General features: G+C 46.3%; 2 protein-coding genes across 2 annotated transcripts; both read left to right on the top strand.

Moving 5' to 3' along the window:
* Positions 1–1372: 1372 nt before the first annotated feature.
* Positions 1373–6360, top strand: LOC101783168 (uncharacterized membrane protein At3g27390). Its single transcript, XM_004975720.3, has 9 exons — positions 1373–1985; positions 2119–2227; positions 2497–2692; positions 2799–2932; positions 3271–3559; positions 3652–3758; positions 3866–4043; positions 5242–5684; positions 5875–6360. Exons 1-9 carry the CDS (start codon positions 1859–1861, stop codon positions 6041–6043), a joined length of 1752 nt encoding a protein of 583 aa, XP_004975777.1. The 5' UTR covers positions 1373–1858; the 3' UTR covers positions 6044–6360.
* Positions 6361–8944: 2584 nt separating this feature from the next.
* On the top strand, positions 8945–13978 carry LOC101782760 (probable protein phosphatase 2C 40). The gene is made up of 9 exons (XM_004975719.2): positions 8945–9673; positions 9781–9952; positions 10177–10327; positions 10411–10474; positions 11046–11153; positions 11580–11705; positions 11791–12038; positions 13060–13262; positions 13347–13978. The coding sequence occupies exons 1-9, from the start codon at positions 9437–9439 to the stop codon at positions 13379–13381; spliced, it is 1344 nt and encodes a 447-aa protein (XP_004975776.1). The 5' UTR covers positions 8945–9436; the 3' UTR covers positions 13382–13978.
* Positions 13979–16864: the final 2886 nt, after the last annotated feature.

The following is a 16864-nucleotide window of genomic DNA, read 5'->3' as shown; positions in this document are numbered from 1 at the left end:
GTGTGGTACACATAGGCATGATATGTATGAGACTGAGTCAACACTATCTTCAAGTCGGCTATACAGGGAGAGCACTACCTTTTGTTGGATGTGAGTGCACTCCTACGCAAGCAGTTACGGATGATCTGCAATGTTGTCAGTATTTAGCCAGTCAAAATCATAGCATTATTAAGCCTTGTCGTAATGAACGGTCGGCTTACACCAGGAGCTGGGCAGTTACTCTTATAACTATCTTTTGTTTAGTCCTCCTAATTAGTATCCGAACATCCGATGTGACAGGGCTAAAGTTTAGCCCCCTCCTCCCAAACACCCCCTAAGACACGGAGTAGAAATGTTGTAGGGTAGCGAGCTAGATGTTCTTTCTTTCTTTCTTTCTTTTTTTATTTTTAGAGTGTGAATATATTTTCACCCTTTTATCCATCACCTCTAAAAAAGGAATCGTAAGTCAATTTAAATGCTCTTGTTCTCATTGAGTAGATTAACATCTTTATATCTATTGTCCTTTTTTTTGTCAAGACATAGGCGAACTAGGCTAGGTTCGAAGTTAACACGTGCATGTTCAATGAAGTTCTTGGTATCATAGTTTAGCTGGTTAGATTCCGGTAGCAAGGGCAAATCCAAGCAGGGGTCTCAAGCCCCCCTCCATAACTAGATTTGAACTTCAATAGAACTCCCCCTTTTCTATTAAAATTAGATTGTGTTTTCTCACCATTTTTTAAAAATAATTAAAATTTCATTTTAAAAAAATTGTGCTTTCTTGACTGGAAATATATATGAGTACCTAGATTCATTTAGAGTCATGGCGTGATTATGCAATTTTTTCTAATTTTATCTAGACATGTTGTGTACGATCTAGTCCATTCATTCAAATTGCAGGTCTTTTGATTTTTTTATACATAATTTTTTTTACATCTATATATATGTTATATTTAGATACATAGTAAAATTTATGTATCTAGAAAAAAATAAAATAACTTGCATTTTGGAAGGGTACGATGGACATATACATATAAGTGCTTAGATCTTACTCGAAAAAAGTTCTCGCTTTCTTTTTTTAAAAGACAAAAGAAAAGTTCTCGCTTTCGTCGACATTCAGAGTCAGTGAAAGTTTTTGGGAGAACCTAGAACCAGAGATTAGTCCCAGCACGCAATATAAGATGCCTGTCAATTCACCATTGCTTGTGGATAAACGAACCCTGGGCAATGGATGGTGTCATGTCACCCTTTTACCTGCCGTGCCGTTAACTCCGACCTCTATCGGTCTCCCCTCCTCGCTGAACGCCGTCAGCTCGTCAGTTGCCCCGGGGCCCACCGAGGGCTCAGACAAAAACTACCCAAACCTAGGCTGCTTGCAGCTGGGCAGTTAATCCCAGAAAAAAATAATCCCAAATAAAACAAGGCAGGCAAAACCCCTCGAACCTTCTCTCCCCTCCCCCTCCTCTGCTCCCGCAAGAACACCCAACACGAGCGCGAGCGCGGCCGCCGGTTTGACCCGCCCGCGAGCTTATAAGCGGTTTCTCCGGGAGCGTCTAGTCGCGCAAGTCGCTCACGTTGTCCCGCGCCGGCCGCCTCCTCCGCCTGCTTGGCCGGTCTCGGATTCCCGCCAGCGAAAGCGAGAAGAGGAGAGGAGAGGGGGCGCTTCTTTTCCCTGTCCGCCTCTTTCTCTTGTGCTCTCCGTCCGTTCCGCAAAAGGGGCGCGGCGATAGTTTGGGGGAGTCGCTTCGTTTTCTTGATTCCAGCGGCGGAGGCGTGGTTCGCCCGTTCGTTCTTGGCGGCGACGGAGGCGGAGGCGCGGGGGCCGTGGATGTGAGGGAAGGCCTCCGACAGAGCTGCAGTCGCCCGACGGCGGCGACGATCGATGGACTCGGCGAAGGCGTGGGTGGCGGCCAACTACGCGGAGCCCATGGCGTCGATGCAGCATTCGCTGCGCGTCGCCTACGTGGTCTTCTCCTTCTGCGCCGCCTTCTTCCTCGGCGGCATCAAAGGCACGCCCTCCTTGTAAATTGAAGCCGCGTCTTTGGTCTTGCCATGTTTTGATTTTGGAGCCTTGCCGTGCTTTGGGGGGTTCTGCGCCTGCGTGTATGCTTACCTTTCTTGGCTCCTCGAATGGATGAGCAGCGATGGTGGTCGGCCCCGTGGCCGCGGCGCTGATGATCCTGGGCAACGTCAGCGTCATACTCGTGCTCTTCCCGGCGCACGTCTGGTGGACAATCTACTCGCTCATCAAGTAAGCCTCCGAACAACTCTTGTTGCTCTGTTCTTGGCTTGTCCCCTGCTGTTTCATCATTAAAAAAAAAATCAATTCGTAGTTTTCCTCCCGTTGCAGTGAGATCCTTCTTGTCAATATTTTGGTGGCAAGTACTAGTATTTCTTTTGTCTTTCCCTCTGTTTCCAAAATCCGTTTTTCTGTTGCCAATCGCATTTTTTTCGCGAAGGATAAATGGTCAAACTGCTTGACTGATCGTTGTTGCTCTGCAACCCGCATTCTTTATCCAGGACTGACCGCATCAACGCGGGCTTGAAATTAGCCGTACTCCTCGCGCTGCCGGTTTTGTTCGGCCTCTGGTTGGGGCTCAGCATCTTCGGCGGCGCGCTGGTGGCGCTCGGCTACGGCTTCTTCACGCCGTGGATCTCCACCTTCGAGGCGTTCCGGCAGGAGAGCGAGGCCAAGAAGTTCGTGCACGGCATTGTGGTAAGGCAATGCATCAGAGCAACGCAGGCCGAAAGCATTCAGGTGCTGCAGTTGTTAATCAGGCCTCTCTCAAGAGACAACTCTGAGATGTTTCTGGTTCGTGCAGGATGGGACGTGGGGCACGATCAAGGGCAGCTGCACGGTGGTTAGGGACTTCGCGGACATATGCTTCCACTCCTACCCCGTCTACCTCAAGGAGCTGCGCGAGAGCTCCCATAATCGTGAGCCTCATTCAATAAGGTATCTGTCTGTCCTCCCAGTACTTGCCAGTTGCCACCGTTTGGTTGTTTAGGATTAGCTCCGTATCGTGTAATCCTTGTGACAAGGATGGGTTTTGTCATGACAAGGACGTGCTTAGCCTTTTTTTGCCATAAAATACCCTGTTCTGGCAATGTGTCATCTGTCGTGTTAGACTGTTACTGAAGTATATTCTGCACAAATCCTGTCATCGTGATTGTTGGCAACGCACATTGCCTGCATTTTCTTGAAATCAATATGGCAATTGGCAAATTAAAAAATGAGGGAAAAATGCAACTTCTGGATGCACATTGTAAAATTACCTTGAACATTGTTTGCAGGCTGCTGGATGTGCCTTCATGTATAGTTGTTGCTCTCCTTGGGCTAGTCGTGGACATACCGCTTTACACGGTTATCGCGCTGATCAAGAGCCCCTACATGCTCTTCAAAGGCTGGCAGAGGCTGCTGCACGACCTCATCAGCCGTGAAGGCCCGTTCCTTGAAACAGTTTGCGTGCCGATCGCTGGCCTGGCCATCCTTTTCTGGCCACTGGTGGTGGTTGGGAGCGTCCTGTTGGCTATTGTCTCGAGCATTTTCGTGGGCCTCTACGGAGCAGTCATTGTCTTCCAGGTTACTACACTGCCAGTGATGAATTATTGCTAATCTGTGAGAAAGCTTATGTGATGTAAGTAGTTACAAATGTTCTTGCATTACTGTCGCAGGAGAAGTCGTTTCAAAGGGGAGTTTCATATGTGGTGGCCATGGTAGCGGAGTTTGATGAGTACACCAATGACTGGCTTTACCTTCGTGAAGGAACAATTCTCCCTAAGTACTAGATTTCCCCTTGACCTTTCTGATCTGAACATCCTGATGTCCTTTGTCATGTTCTTCTTCCTCACTAACTGATTGTTTAACCTTGTATTTTTAAACATTTAGGCCTTCCTACAGAAAGAGGAAATCATCCAACTCCACAGAGTTCTCAGTCAGAACAAATGCCTCTGTCAAAGGAGCTGAATATCCTTCTGGTTCCGGTGAAGCACCAGCAATGTTGGTTCCGAATTTGGCTCCTGCAAGATCAGTAAGAGAGGCTATACAGGAAGTCAAAATGGTCCAGGTATGTTCCTTTCATATGGCATTCCCAGCTTGTCTGCAGCCTGAACACAATTTACTCTGACACACCATTATTCGCACTTTCACCTCAGAAATCTTTTCTGACAATCCCCGCAAACTTGTTAAAAATGCGTCTCATGTTAGGAACTTCTGTGTAATTTACTATAGTTCTAGTTATAGTTCACACATTTTTCTACTTAATGTTTGCAATACGTCTTCCTATGTATTCTGAAGAGAGGAAATTGCTGCTACCCATCAATGTTGCCCCTGTCTTCAGAGTAAAGGCAGTGTCAAGCTCAGAAATTTCAAAGGCCTATTCCTTATTTCCTTTGGCAGTAAATTTATGTGTGTTAATATCACGAAAGAAAGAAGCACTTTTTCAGATGTTGTGTCCATGCTATCTTTTATTAGGTTTGCTCGCTCCATGTAAGGTACCAGTGTCATGAATGGGACTATACTGTGAACTATACTGCTCCATCACCCAAGTAGCCAAGTAGAGGCGATAGCAAGACAAATCTGTGTTGCTGTGGTCACGCTTTCTTTGGTAGGTGAGCTAGTTCTAATTGTGGAAATGGCATAAATGAAAGGGGCACACAAGAGTAGGTACAGGTAGACGTTTTAATTGTTGCATTGATGGTATCTTAGATTAGGTGGGCTAGTTCTAAGCGAAGCAATATCATGATTCACCAACGAAAGGAACCTTACAAAGGAAACAATTGCAAATTTGCAATGCTTCTTTGTATGGGAGTCTGCCTTGTAAAGCAAAGCAATATCATGATTCACCAACGAAAGGAACCTCACAAAAGCAGCAGTTGCAAATTTGCAATGCTTCTTTGTATGGGAGTTTGCCTTGTATTGTGGCCACTATAAAGAAATTAGACAAGCCTATCCCAAGTGGCAGTTAGTTTATTAATAATCAGGCTAACTAGTTCTTTTATGATTGCTAGTTTATGCTGGTTGATGTTCCTATCGGGTGGAAGATTAGGGAGTTCAGTGTTGATAATTCAGTATCGATTTACTGCATCAGAAAAATCTTGACAATGGCCAATAGTATGTAGATCATATTTCTGATGATTCCAGCAATTTGGCTTATTTTCTACCAAAGATAGATGATTATACAGCCTCATATGTTTCTTACTTGCATTTCATCTTGATCGACTTAAATTATGTCTGAAGTCCTAATCTGGCTCCTTGTTTTGCAGATATGGGAGGGCATGATGAAGGCATGCGAGCAGAGGGGCAGGGACCTTCTGAACCTGAATGTCATTACGGCCGTCGGCCTGAGCGAGTGGCTAAGGGCAAAGGAAAGCGGCCATGAAACCATAAGCCTGGGCCTGCCTTCTTACTCCCTGCTGTGCACCGTGCTGCAATCGATCAAGGCCGGCGCCGGAGGGCTGTTGCTGGGCAACGTCGAGGTCAACCAGCACAACAGGCCCCAGGACCGGCTGCTGGACTGGTTCTTCCACCCCGTGCTGGTGCTCAAGGAGCAGATACAGGCGCTGAAGATGACCGAAGAGGAAGTGAGGTTCCTGGAGAAGCTGACCCTCTTCGTTGGCAACGCCGCGAGCACTAGCGTGTGGGATAACGGCGCCGAGATGCCCCAGGATCCTGTGAGGTTGGCACAGATTCAGGCCATCAGTAGAAGGTATATATGCCGCCTCTTGATGCTGTTTCTTCAGAAAACCATGCTTGGTTTGATTGATTTCTGTTCATTTCATTACAACGGTTACATTCAGTTCTTCATGAAGTGTGCGATGAATGAGGACAGATACCTTCATCTTCCTCATCTGTGTCAGTTCTCCTTGTTGTATTGACTAATGGCTACGTATTGGCAGGCTGGTTGGAATCGTGAGGAGCCTGTCGAAGTTCCCGACGTACAGGAGGAGGTACAGGCACGTCGTGAAGCTGCTCATCGCGTACTCCATCGAGCGAGACGGCTCGTGCAGATCCTCGGCGTCGAGCCACTCGGTTTCATTCTTCGAAATAACGCAGCTCGATGTGTAATTTCCACAGCAATCTCGAAGTGTAATTAAGCCATCTTTAGGATCAGATAGCTCCCGGTTTTTTCGTTCCTTTTCAGTAAATATCGCACGCCGTTTTGTCAGTGCCTTTTGTGTATTTCAAGCCTAGCAAGGAGGTTTCTGTACACTAGAGTAGTCGACTAGTCGCATCAACAGAAAGGCGCCATTTGCGCAGATGCTGATCAGGCGTTCACGTGCCGAAACTTCAGACAAAAGTCAGCCGCTGCACTGCAGAATTGTACATTTCTTTTTTGTTTATAGCTTGTCGATCCAAATCCAATGCACATGTGTTGTTCTCCTATCCCCTGCAAAGCTGCGACCTTTTGTCACACGGTTCATTCTTTATCTACACACGAGAAAAGTTTCGTCGAGTGCCTGTCGAAAGCTGGCACGGTGGCACCTGGCACTACAAGAGAGCAAGCAAGAACTCGTAGAGCCTGCCGTTGCCGAAACCAAACAAAAATCTTCAGAAAAAACACGTACGCGCATGTGCAGTGCAGGCGTGCCTAGCAGTCTTCGGAAGCAACCAGCTGCCATCCAAAACCAACAGCCGGATCAGTCTCATTCTCGGATTTCCTCCTCCGCTCGGCCAATCCGGGCGAGATTCACGGGGCGTTAAGCCCGTCGCCTGTCCTCGGCTCGTCTGGTAGCAGAAGTTTCTTGTCTGCTCATTCGGCCATTTGGAGGCTACCAGCTGCGTTGCTGACACCAGCTGGAGGACTCGGATTTGTCGTTGAAACTGGGGCACGGGACCGATTATTCGATCTGCAGGCTTCTTTCTCGGACCATTGGGTATGTCCGGCCTGCTGTCAGTCACTGATAAATGTGTTTCGGATCAGTTCGTCGCCTGAAACTCCAATGAAATTTCTAGTGCGATGGCTTATTAACAGCTTGGTGACATTAAGCGACGAGGTCTCGTGACTCTCGCCGGTCGTCACCTCGATCCAATCGCCGTCGTCCATCAGACCTGAGTGGCAGCTGCGAGCAACTGCTTCCTCCGTTCCACGTAGCACCACGGAAACGTTCCGCGCCGGTGCAGTCGGCTGCCGGCCAAGCACGAGCTCCGTCATCGTCTCTCCACCCCACAGCAACCAGGTCGTGGTAAGCAGAGACACCAACTTGGGAGGAAGACAACAAGATTAAAATCAAATAGGAAAAAAAAACAGATAGAGCCCTTTCATCGTTGTAGAATATATAAGAGGAGAGTTTAAACCAGTTCCAAGCTCGAAAGCGAGGTGACAGGAACAGCCCAAAGATGTTGCTGTGTTGGATCGGGTCGTGGAGGCAGCTCGCGTCGATCCCGCCAAGTTGACGCGCGGTAGGAAACAAGGATGAGTCAGTCGATGATAAGGAGCGGGCAAAATCAGACCGGCACTTCCTTGGTTGCACCCACGCGAATGCACAAAGAAAACCGAACGAAATCTCTTCTCGAGCGATTACCGTTTGCTTTCAGCCTTGGGTCATCAGTTTTTTGTTTTGTTCTATAGACCTTGTCTTGTTCGAATCACAATCACAGAAAGATTCGTTGTAGAAGTGAATATTAATATGGGAAGGTCAGGCTCTAAAGCTGCCATAATCAATTTTTTAGTCATTGGATTGTGCAAAAGCAAGAGCATGGAGCGGAGAGACCCTCTCGCATTTCCTGATGCACCTCCCTCGCAGTGACGTATTGAAGAGTGAAGACTGCGTGTTTGCTTTCTCCCTTTCACATTTGATGGCATAGAACTAGCTGTACCTCGTACCGTTGGAGATACAACACTGATGAACCAGCATACAACGTATCAAATGTCAGTAGGAGTAGGCAATGGAAGAGCCAAAGTGTAAAAAAGGGAGAGCCGATTTCATATATACCAACACCAAAGAAAGTTTTGAATTGGTAGCACGAAAGACATGAATCTTTTGTGGCGAATAGAAGATTTTATGGGGTGTCTGGTTTGAGAAATGGAGTCATGCTTCATCTTCTTACTCATCACTTTTGTTGTTTGGTTCGTGGAATGGAATGGGTTTGATCCCTCACCACATCCCTCACAAACTAATAATAATATAATCATGAAAAATGAGGTTATCCCGCTAAATTTTGTAGGATCAACTCATGATGGACAATCTCATCTAGGATGAGGTGATTCCTCGAACCAAACACATTATTAATATTCCCCGTCGCACAAAAAGGAATATAATAAAAAAAAATAAACATTCAGCGGTATATACGTGCTGTTTTGTGACCTCAAAGATTCGTGCAATGCAAACCACTTCCATTTAGCTGACTCGGCTGTCTGCGTATTTTTTTAAGGAAGGTGGGAGCACTGACGATTCATTTAAGGAGATAGAGAATGTTGATTATAATAGGTTCGATATTATGTAAATGGATTGACTCAAACTCGAATAAATTGACTAACATTAATAACTAATAATAACTCTAACCCAATTCTAGATTACCCATGCCATCCTCTTCGTATCGACGTCTGCGTATCAGATCCTGCACTTGTAGGACAGTAACGTTCTCGCAGCCACAGTCCACATGCAAAGGGCGCAGAAAATTCATGCTGTGTACAGCAACAGGCCACTGCAGAAGACCTGGACGACCGGAGATGCAGAGCCTTAAAAAAACCCACGACCTCGTCCGCGGCGAAGACCGGGACGGCGAGACGGACGACCGCGCTGCTGCTGCTGGGCTCCCACTGCCCGGGTCGGTCAGGTGCCACCAGCCTACCACGCCAAGGCATTTTCGCGGGCAGACAGCGCGCACACCGGCTCGTCCTCGTCCGTTTCCTCCTTCCCCACCTGGCCGCGGCCCGCCTGACCCACCACCCACCTGCCGCGTCCCGGCGTTAAAAACGCACGCGCCCCCGCCCGGTCATTAGTGCGCCGCGCCCGCGCCCGCGCGCTCCCGCTCCCCTTTGCCGCTCTCCGCTTTGGAGGGATCATTTCCATTTGGTTTCGTTTCGTTTCACCCGAGGGCGAAGCGCGAGTGCGAGGCCGCCGCGCGTGGGAGCGGGCTGGATTTGCGCGTCCTGTACCGCGCGCCCCATGTGACGGGTCGCTCGCTTGCCCCCGCCCCCCCGCCGCTCTCCCCTCTCCCAAGTCCCTCCCATCCCGCAAAGCAACAGCAACGCGCCGAGCGCCGAGCTGCCAGCCCCGGGGTCCCGGCCAGCCAAACCCACCCCCCACCACCCCTGCCCCGCCCCAAAAAGTCGAGCGAGCGAGCGCGGCACGGCAGGCAGCCAGCGGGCGGAAAGGCGAGTGCGCGCTCGTGCTCGTGCTCCCCGACCAGACTAGCTAGGCCAGCGTGCTAGCTAGCGCCAGCCAGCGCGGCGATGCTGTTGCTGCACGCCCGCGACCGATCTACCGCCGCTGCCGGGATCTGACCGGGGACACGATGTCGTCGGCGCCGGCGCGGGGCGTGAGGAGGCGGGCCGGGAGCGTGGCGCTCGGGGACCTGCTGCGGCGGGAGGCGTCGGCGGAGCGCGTCGCGGCGGCGGGGGCCGGCGTCGAGCGGCCCACGGTCGCGGCGGGGCAGGCCGGCCGCGCCAAGAAAGGCGAGGACCTCGCGCTGCTCAAGCCCGCCTGCGAGCGCCGCCCCGGCGCGCCGTCCACCTCCTTCTCCGCCTTCGCCGTAAGCGTCCCCCCTCTCTCTCCATCCATCCGCGCCTCCTCCGGTGCCCCACCCAATGCTGGTCTGCTCCGCTTCGTGTTTCTGAGACCGGCCCCCGCTCTCCCCAGCTGTTCGACGGGCACAACGGGAGCGCCGCCGCGGTGTACGCCAAGGAGCACCTCCTCGGCAACGTGCTCGGCTGCGTCCCCACCGATCTCAGCAGGGACGAGTGGCTCGCCGCGCTCCCGAGGGCGCTCGTCGCGGGGTTCGTCAAGACCGACAAGGATTTCCAGACCAAAGGTGATTCGAATTCCTTCCATTCATGGAACCAGCAACTATAGCAAGTACCTCACGGTACTACATGGTTCAGTAGAGTAGCGGCACATCTATCTATCATTACTCAACGTGTCATCTCTATGGCGAGGCGGTAGTTATGTGATTCGAATTGACCGTGTACATGGTCTGGTGGTAGTACACCGTACTAACCAGTACAAGAAGAGCTGAGCTTTGGTTGCCAACTGCAGCTCACTCCTCGGGGACGACCGTGACACTCGTCATAATTGATGGCTCCGTTGTAACTGTTGCTTCCGTTGGTGATTCACGCTGCGTCCTTGAGGCCGAGGGATCCATCTACTATTTGTCGGCCGACCATCGTTTTGACTCTAGTGAAGAGGAGTAAGATTGCTTTCTCACGGACGGTACTGTTCTCTGCCTATTATACGTTTGGCCCTTCTCACTGGTTAGTTTTTGATTTGAAGGGTTGGACGTGTAACGGAATGTGGAGGTGAAGTTGGAAGGCTAAATGTCGTCGGTGGTGCTGAGGTTTGTTCTTTGCCTTTTTGTGGTCACCCAAAAGTTTCCCATCTAATGTATGCAGTTGGTAGCCAAAGAGCTTTCTTTAATGAAACCAACATGCTTTCTATTGTTGATGTTTTTGGTGCAATATTCAATAATTTTTTTGTTAAAGTTTCCGAGGTGGTGCCCTTTTTTTTTTCTTCGAAAAGCAGCCTTGGTCTGTTTGCTGTCTATTAGTGACTAATTTGGCGTATGTCAAGCTATTCAACATGTAGTGTTTTCATTAGGTGAGTGGGGCTTTAAGTCGTGCTAGATGGCAGCTGGATGCAGCTCTTGATTTTTTTCTTTTGACTGAAATGTTGCAGCTCTTGAATTGACTGACAAATCGGTGCTTCTGCAACTAGTCTCCATTCTATTATTTTATTTATTTTTGAATTTATGTGACTGAAAGTCAACCTGTGTGTGAGTACCGCCCTGGACATTTTAATGGCCGTACATATAGATATTTTCCATAGTTTTCCTTTACAGTGCTGTATTTTGGTTTGTAGATCTGATTTAACCTTTCTATTGATCCTTGATTCCTTTTTCCCCCATCCAGATTGGTCCCCTTAGATGTTGGCCAGGTGGTCTATGCCTGTCAAGATCAATTGGTGATCAGGACGTAGGTGAATATATCATTCCTGTTCCTTATGTGAAGCAGATGAAGGTACAATGTCCAAAAAGTTACTTCACATACAATTTCTGGAAAAACCGGACTCCACACTTTTGCAGATTTACTAAATGTTAATGTTTTGATGTTCTTATTATTCTATCATCTGTATTTTGTTGCTATGCGACTGTCCTTGTAAGTTGGCTAATGTTTGAGGTCAAACTGTACTCTCTTCTGTATCTTTACCTGGTTACATTCAGAAGTTAGATCATTTTGTCAAGCTATATATCTTGCAGTATATATGAAGTGACCGCCAGTTTTTATTCTTGCTTCATTAGTTCCAAAATTTGTTCATTGCTGTAGGCTTATAACTATGTTTTCTTTATGACAGGATTATTATGTGATTGTCTCTGAAGTATTTTTTTAATTCGTTTTATTTTGACCATATTTCGAAAAATTATAGTGTTGTAATGCTTGCTGTAGTTGTCTAATTCTGGAGGGCGCCTTATTATTGCAAGCGATGGTGTTTGGGACGCTTTAACTGCCGAAGTCGCTTTTAGTTGTGCACGGGGACTTTCTCCAGAGGCTGCAGCTGATCAAATTGTCAAGGTACAGTACTAATACCCTACTTGACCCTCATAACATGCCCTGAAATCCTCTGTTGTGCTGTTTCTAACTTGTCCATTGTTTCCAGGAAGCAGTGGAATCAAAAGGATTGAGAGACGATACCACTTGCATTGTCATTGACATAATACCACCAGAGAAACCAAAATCCACTATAGAATCTCCAAAAACACCAGGAAAAGGCCTTGGCCTTCTCAAAAGCTTCTTTTTGAGGAAAACAGCATCTGACTCATTATCTCTTGCTACCAAAGATAATTATTCCGAACCAGATTTTGTGGAGGAAGTCTTTGAAGATGGATGTCCATCCCTTTCAAGGAGGTTTGTACCCTTACCTCATCTGGATGATGGATGCATAACAGTTGGCAAATAATTATACTATGAACTTAAACATTCCAGTTAATAAATTGACTATCATTTAGGGAGCACTCTTTCACTACTGTTGCTAAGATGCTTGTAGTTGGTAAAGAAGTATGATGTTTCCTGCTATTTGCTTGGTTCCATTTAACTGGAAGTATCCACCTTTTAATGGAATACCTTGTCATGTTCAACTGAAAGTGATCTTTCTGCGATGCAGAAACTGTTTGTGCTCGAATACAAACTATTTTAGATCATATTATAATGGCGCATGCCATGCCTTGACTGCAAAAGTTTAGTTCCTGAGAGGGCATATCAAATGCTGTTGTATGTTGCCAAGTATAAAACACCTTTACAAAATATTGGGAGAAACCACGGTGTTATAATTTGGGACTCTTGGTGGTATACTTGTCATTAATTAAGGACGTGCTGTTCTGTTGACACTTAAGCATGTTGTTCCCCACACATTTCTCAATCTGTGACATATCTTTAACTGCTTAATGTAATGTTTTCATTTCCATTTATGTTAATTTATAAATAGTAAAGTGCTCCCAGGGTCCTTAAACTTTTCTGTGGTTCTCATCTAGGTCCATGAAGTCTTAAAGTGAACATTTGGGTCCTTAAACTTTTTAATTGGTTCATTCTAAGTGAGATCTAGGTCCATAATTGGACCTGAAGTGAACATAGAGTGAAGTGCTTGAAAAGTTTAAGGACCCAGATGCCCACTTCTAGAGTTTATGGACCTACATAAGAATTAGATAAAATTAAAGGACCCTTGGTGCATTTCACTCATTTATAAATTTCTCAAACTCATCAAGAAGCAACTGTTAATCATGGTGATTTATCATGTGAGAAGACCATGAGGTGATGAAACAAGTGATAACAAATTTGTCTTCTCAAAACGTCATGTTTAGTTGGAGCTCAGAAACATCCAAAATTTTAGATCATGATGCCATGCCTAACATTTGATATCCGGTGAATGCAGGCTTAATTCTGAATATCCAGTCCGGAATATGTTCAAACTCTTTGCATGTGCAATTTGCCAAATTGACTTGGAATCTGGTCAGGGGATATCCATACACGAGGGTTTGTCAAAGCCAGGAAAGCTGCGCCCCTGGGATGGCCCTTTCCTTTGTCACAGTTGCCAGGAAAAGAAAGAGGCAATGGAGGGGAAGCGTCATTCACGAGGTATAAATTTGTTCTAGTTCTATTTCATACCTTTTATCAAATCCAGCAGTATCAGCAATCAAATCTTTAATATTACATATGTAGACTCCTCATCAAGAAATAGCGGGTCAAGTGAATAGTGCCCAAGGCCAAGTTATCTTGAGGCAACTACCTAGCGGTGTGCACAACCACACAAGGGCTAATGCTAGTTGCAATTGGCATTATCATGGTCCTGAAACAGATGTTGGAGGCGCTGTGCTTATATACATTGAAGAAGTTATACAGTTCTGGAGTGTAGTTGCAATCTGATAGACTCTTGATACCCAGCGTCTTTGGTGGGACTTCTGGCAGTCGCAGACATGTATAATGCCAAGAGATTGTTAGCGAAGCATGTCAACAATGGCCAATAGTCATGTATATCATTCATCGTATAGAGGTGTGAGTGACAAATAGCTGCGGTTTTGTAATTCTCGACTAGAATTAGGTATTGAGACCCTGTAATTCATCTGAGCAGACCTCAATTAAAGGTCAACGACAGTGTAGCTCGTCCTCGTCGTGTAGAATGTATGATGCCCTAAAATCTTCATGATTCAACACACTGTAATTACTACATCTAAGAAGATCGTTGCAGATCCTATGATTTTGTTTACATATGAACATTGTAAATACTATGCTGATATGCGAGGCTGTACTGAAATGCTGCATTTGGTATGTGAAGCTAAGCTGTCCGAGTTCAATGAGGTGTGGACTACAGAAGAGAATTTCAATTCACAGATCAGTTGGTGACTTATAAGTATTACCATTGCCATATTTCTTACTCTTCAGTTCATATCACATCCATTTCTAACGATACTACAAATCTCCATCAAAATGAGTAATTTCATAATTGCGTAAAAGGATAGTATGTTTGAAAGCTTTCCTCATGGTTATCTAACTGCCCCTCTTGTTTCCCTTGATGACCTACTGTTTTGATAAGGATTATGAGGTTCCCGTGGCTTGACACTATGCGGAGATTGCACCAGGACAAAACTACTCATGGGCCTGTTCCTTCATGGACCGGAGCCGGCAGGCTCGCACAAGCTTATGCAATATGAAAACAGCAACACCGAAATTTATACCTAAATTATCTACCTCTTTCATAGTTAAAGAAGGGTTCCAAATTAATCTTGGAAATAAAAGTGCCTGTGAAATTAAATTCGACCCTGCAGGAACAGTACCCTTATTTGTAGGTCAGCACCTCGCCTCTTGATCTTTTATGGCACATATATTAAAAGACAAGAGTTAACAACATTGAATGATTTGCTTCCATGAATTGCTAACATTGCATTGAATGATTGGGATGAGACGTTGGTTCGAAGGTTTTTTCACCAATGTGATGCGGCTGAAATTCTGAAAATCAAATTACCATCGAGTCATTGTAGTGACTGGTTGGCATGGAATTTCGAGAAAAGCGAACTATTTTCGGTGAGAAGTGCTTATAGATTGGCAATGAAGTGGAAGTATGAGATGGGTGACATTGGCTCTAGTACCATTACAGATGGGAGCAGAGGATTATGGAAGAAAATTTGGAGTGCTCAGGTTCCATGTAAGGTAAGAGTTTTCACTTGGAAGGTCATTAATAATGGTTTGCCCACCAGAGCAAATAAGTGTATTTGCTTCGGACACCGAGACCAGGAGAGTAGCTGCGAGCTTTGTGGTCACCCGACGGAAGATTGTTTCCATGCTGTCATTGCCTGCCCGCATGCTCGCGCTCTACGTCTTGAACTGAGAAGCCAATTGCCGTTACCTGACGAGTCAGATATGATTTATACGGGACCGGAGTGGCTTCTTATGCTATTGGATAGGTATGACATTGAAACTATTTCAAATTTCCTTATGCTAATATGGAATAGAGTGCTATAAGCTGGTGAATAGATATCGATAGCATGCTCTGTGCTCTTTCTAATGAGATACATTCATTCATTGCTCCAAATACGACAACAGACGCCGGCTGAGGATACTCGAGGGAAGCAGAAGATTTCAGAAACAAACCAAGCCCGCCCACCAACGAATATGCTGAGGAGAGCTACTAGATGGATTCTGCCGGGAGGGGAAGCTCTTAAGATCAATGTAGATGGGGCTTTTATCATTCATACAGGGGAAGTAGCCATCGGCGTCATCATCAGAGATTGCAAAAGGCAGCCTTTGCTGATGGCTTGGTGCTGGCTGCGTCATTGCAGAGATGCGAAAGAAGTAGAGGCGCTAGCATGCCTGGAAGGAGTTAGACTAGCAGCAAGATGGCCGGATAGGGATATGATCTTGGAAGCCGATTGCTCGATAGTTATTGATAAACTGGGAGCATCTGGTGTTGACAGGCCTCTGATTGCACCAGTCATCCTTGACATTTGACGGGATAGCAGACAACTGCATAGTCTACGTTTTGCCAAGATAAGGAGAGAGCAAAATAAAATTGCGCCTGAGCTAGCTCATCTAGCCATTCGCTCGGGAGAGTGTCGTGTTTCTTTTGTTTCAGTTCCTACACTCTAGTGTGTAATGAATCGCCTTAAGCAATAAAGTTCTCCATTTTCGGGAAAAAAACATTGCATTGACTCAAGAGTAAGACGGGTTTTGCTGGAATCTACAGCTAAATAGATTTTTCTTGGTGAAATTTCATCATCTGGTGCTGATTCATATTGATGTCCCTAAGATTAACAAGACTATAAATTAAAAGCCCCATTGAAAATTAGGATATTTCATGATATTTACGCATGGGAGTAGTGCTGACACAGGAATGCAATTTGGCTTGCGATATTTGCTCTATAATTTAGGCGGTTTTGGTTCTTTCTTAACCTCGTAGTGTGCACATCATTTTAGCAGTTGGTTACGGGAAATTAGAAAGGAAATAAAACCACTAGTCTTGCTAGGGCCTACTGTTTGGTCATTATGGTTATGCATGAATATTGAATAACATGGTATTTGAAAAGAAAATATCTCTTCTAACCTGTAGACTATTTGCCCGGTTATCCACTTGTTCCGCACCTGGGCTTTCCTCTGCCGCGGCATCTCAACAATTGGCATAGGTGGTCGCAGTGTTTCTTTTCAAGTACACAGATGACGATCTAGTCTACATATCACGGTAGTCATTAGCGTGCATGTGCTTTTCTAAACTTTACTAGCTAGGCTATGTGCATCTTAATTTGCATAGGGTGAGAGTGATTCAAGATTTTTTTGTGAACTTGATGTAATGATCCTGAAAAATCAATAAAATCATTTTATCCAAAAAAAAACCTTTGTGATTTATTTAGAATTATTAATGGGCCACGTATAATCCAACGGTGGTGCCTGCGTTCATTGTCCCTGGATGACTGGCCATGGTCTTCGGCACGATCGAAGCATTTATTGTCCCCGTCGTTGGCGCGACTTATTGGTGCAGGTGATCATGGTGTGAGAGTGGTGGCCGCGCGCTGTGCGCAGAAATTAACCCGGGTCTTGGCGGAGTACGCGTCGTCCTGAAAGCCGGTACGCACGTATATGCTCGTAAGCCCGGCGGCCCTGCAAGCGATCGCACTGTTTCATAAGCACGTACGCCTATCGCTAGCTATATCAGCAGGCAGAGAGAGCCAAGCCGGCCGGAACAGGCCGAA

Source organism: Setaria italica, chromosome VII (genome assembly GCF_000263155.2).
Source record: "Setaria italica strain Yugu1 chromosome VII, Setaria_italica_v2.0, whole genome shotgun sequence".
NCBI classification, from domain to species: Eukaryota; Viridiplantae; Streptophyta; class Magnoliopsida; order Poales; family Poaceae; genus Setaria; species Setaria italica.
This window is presented reverse-complemented; position numbering and strand designations above follow the sequence as displayed.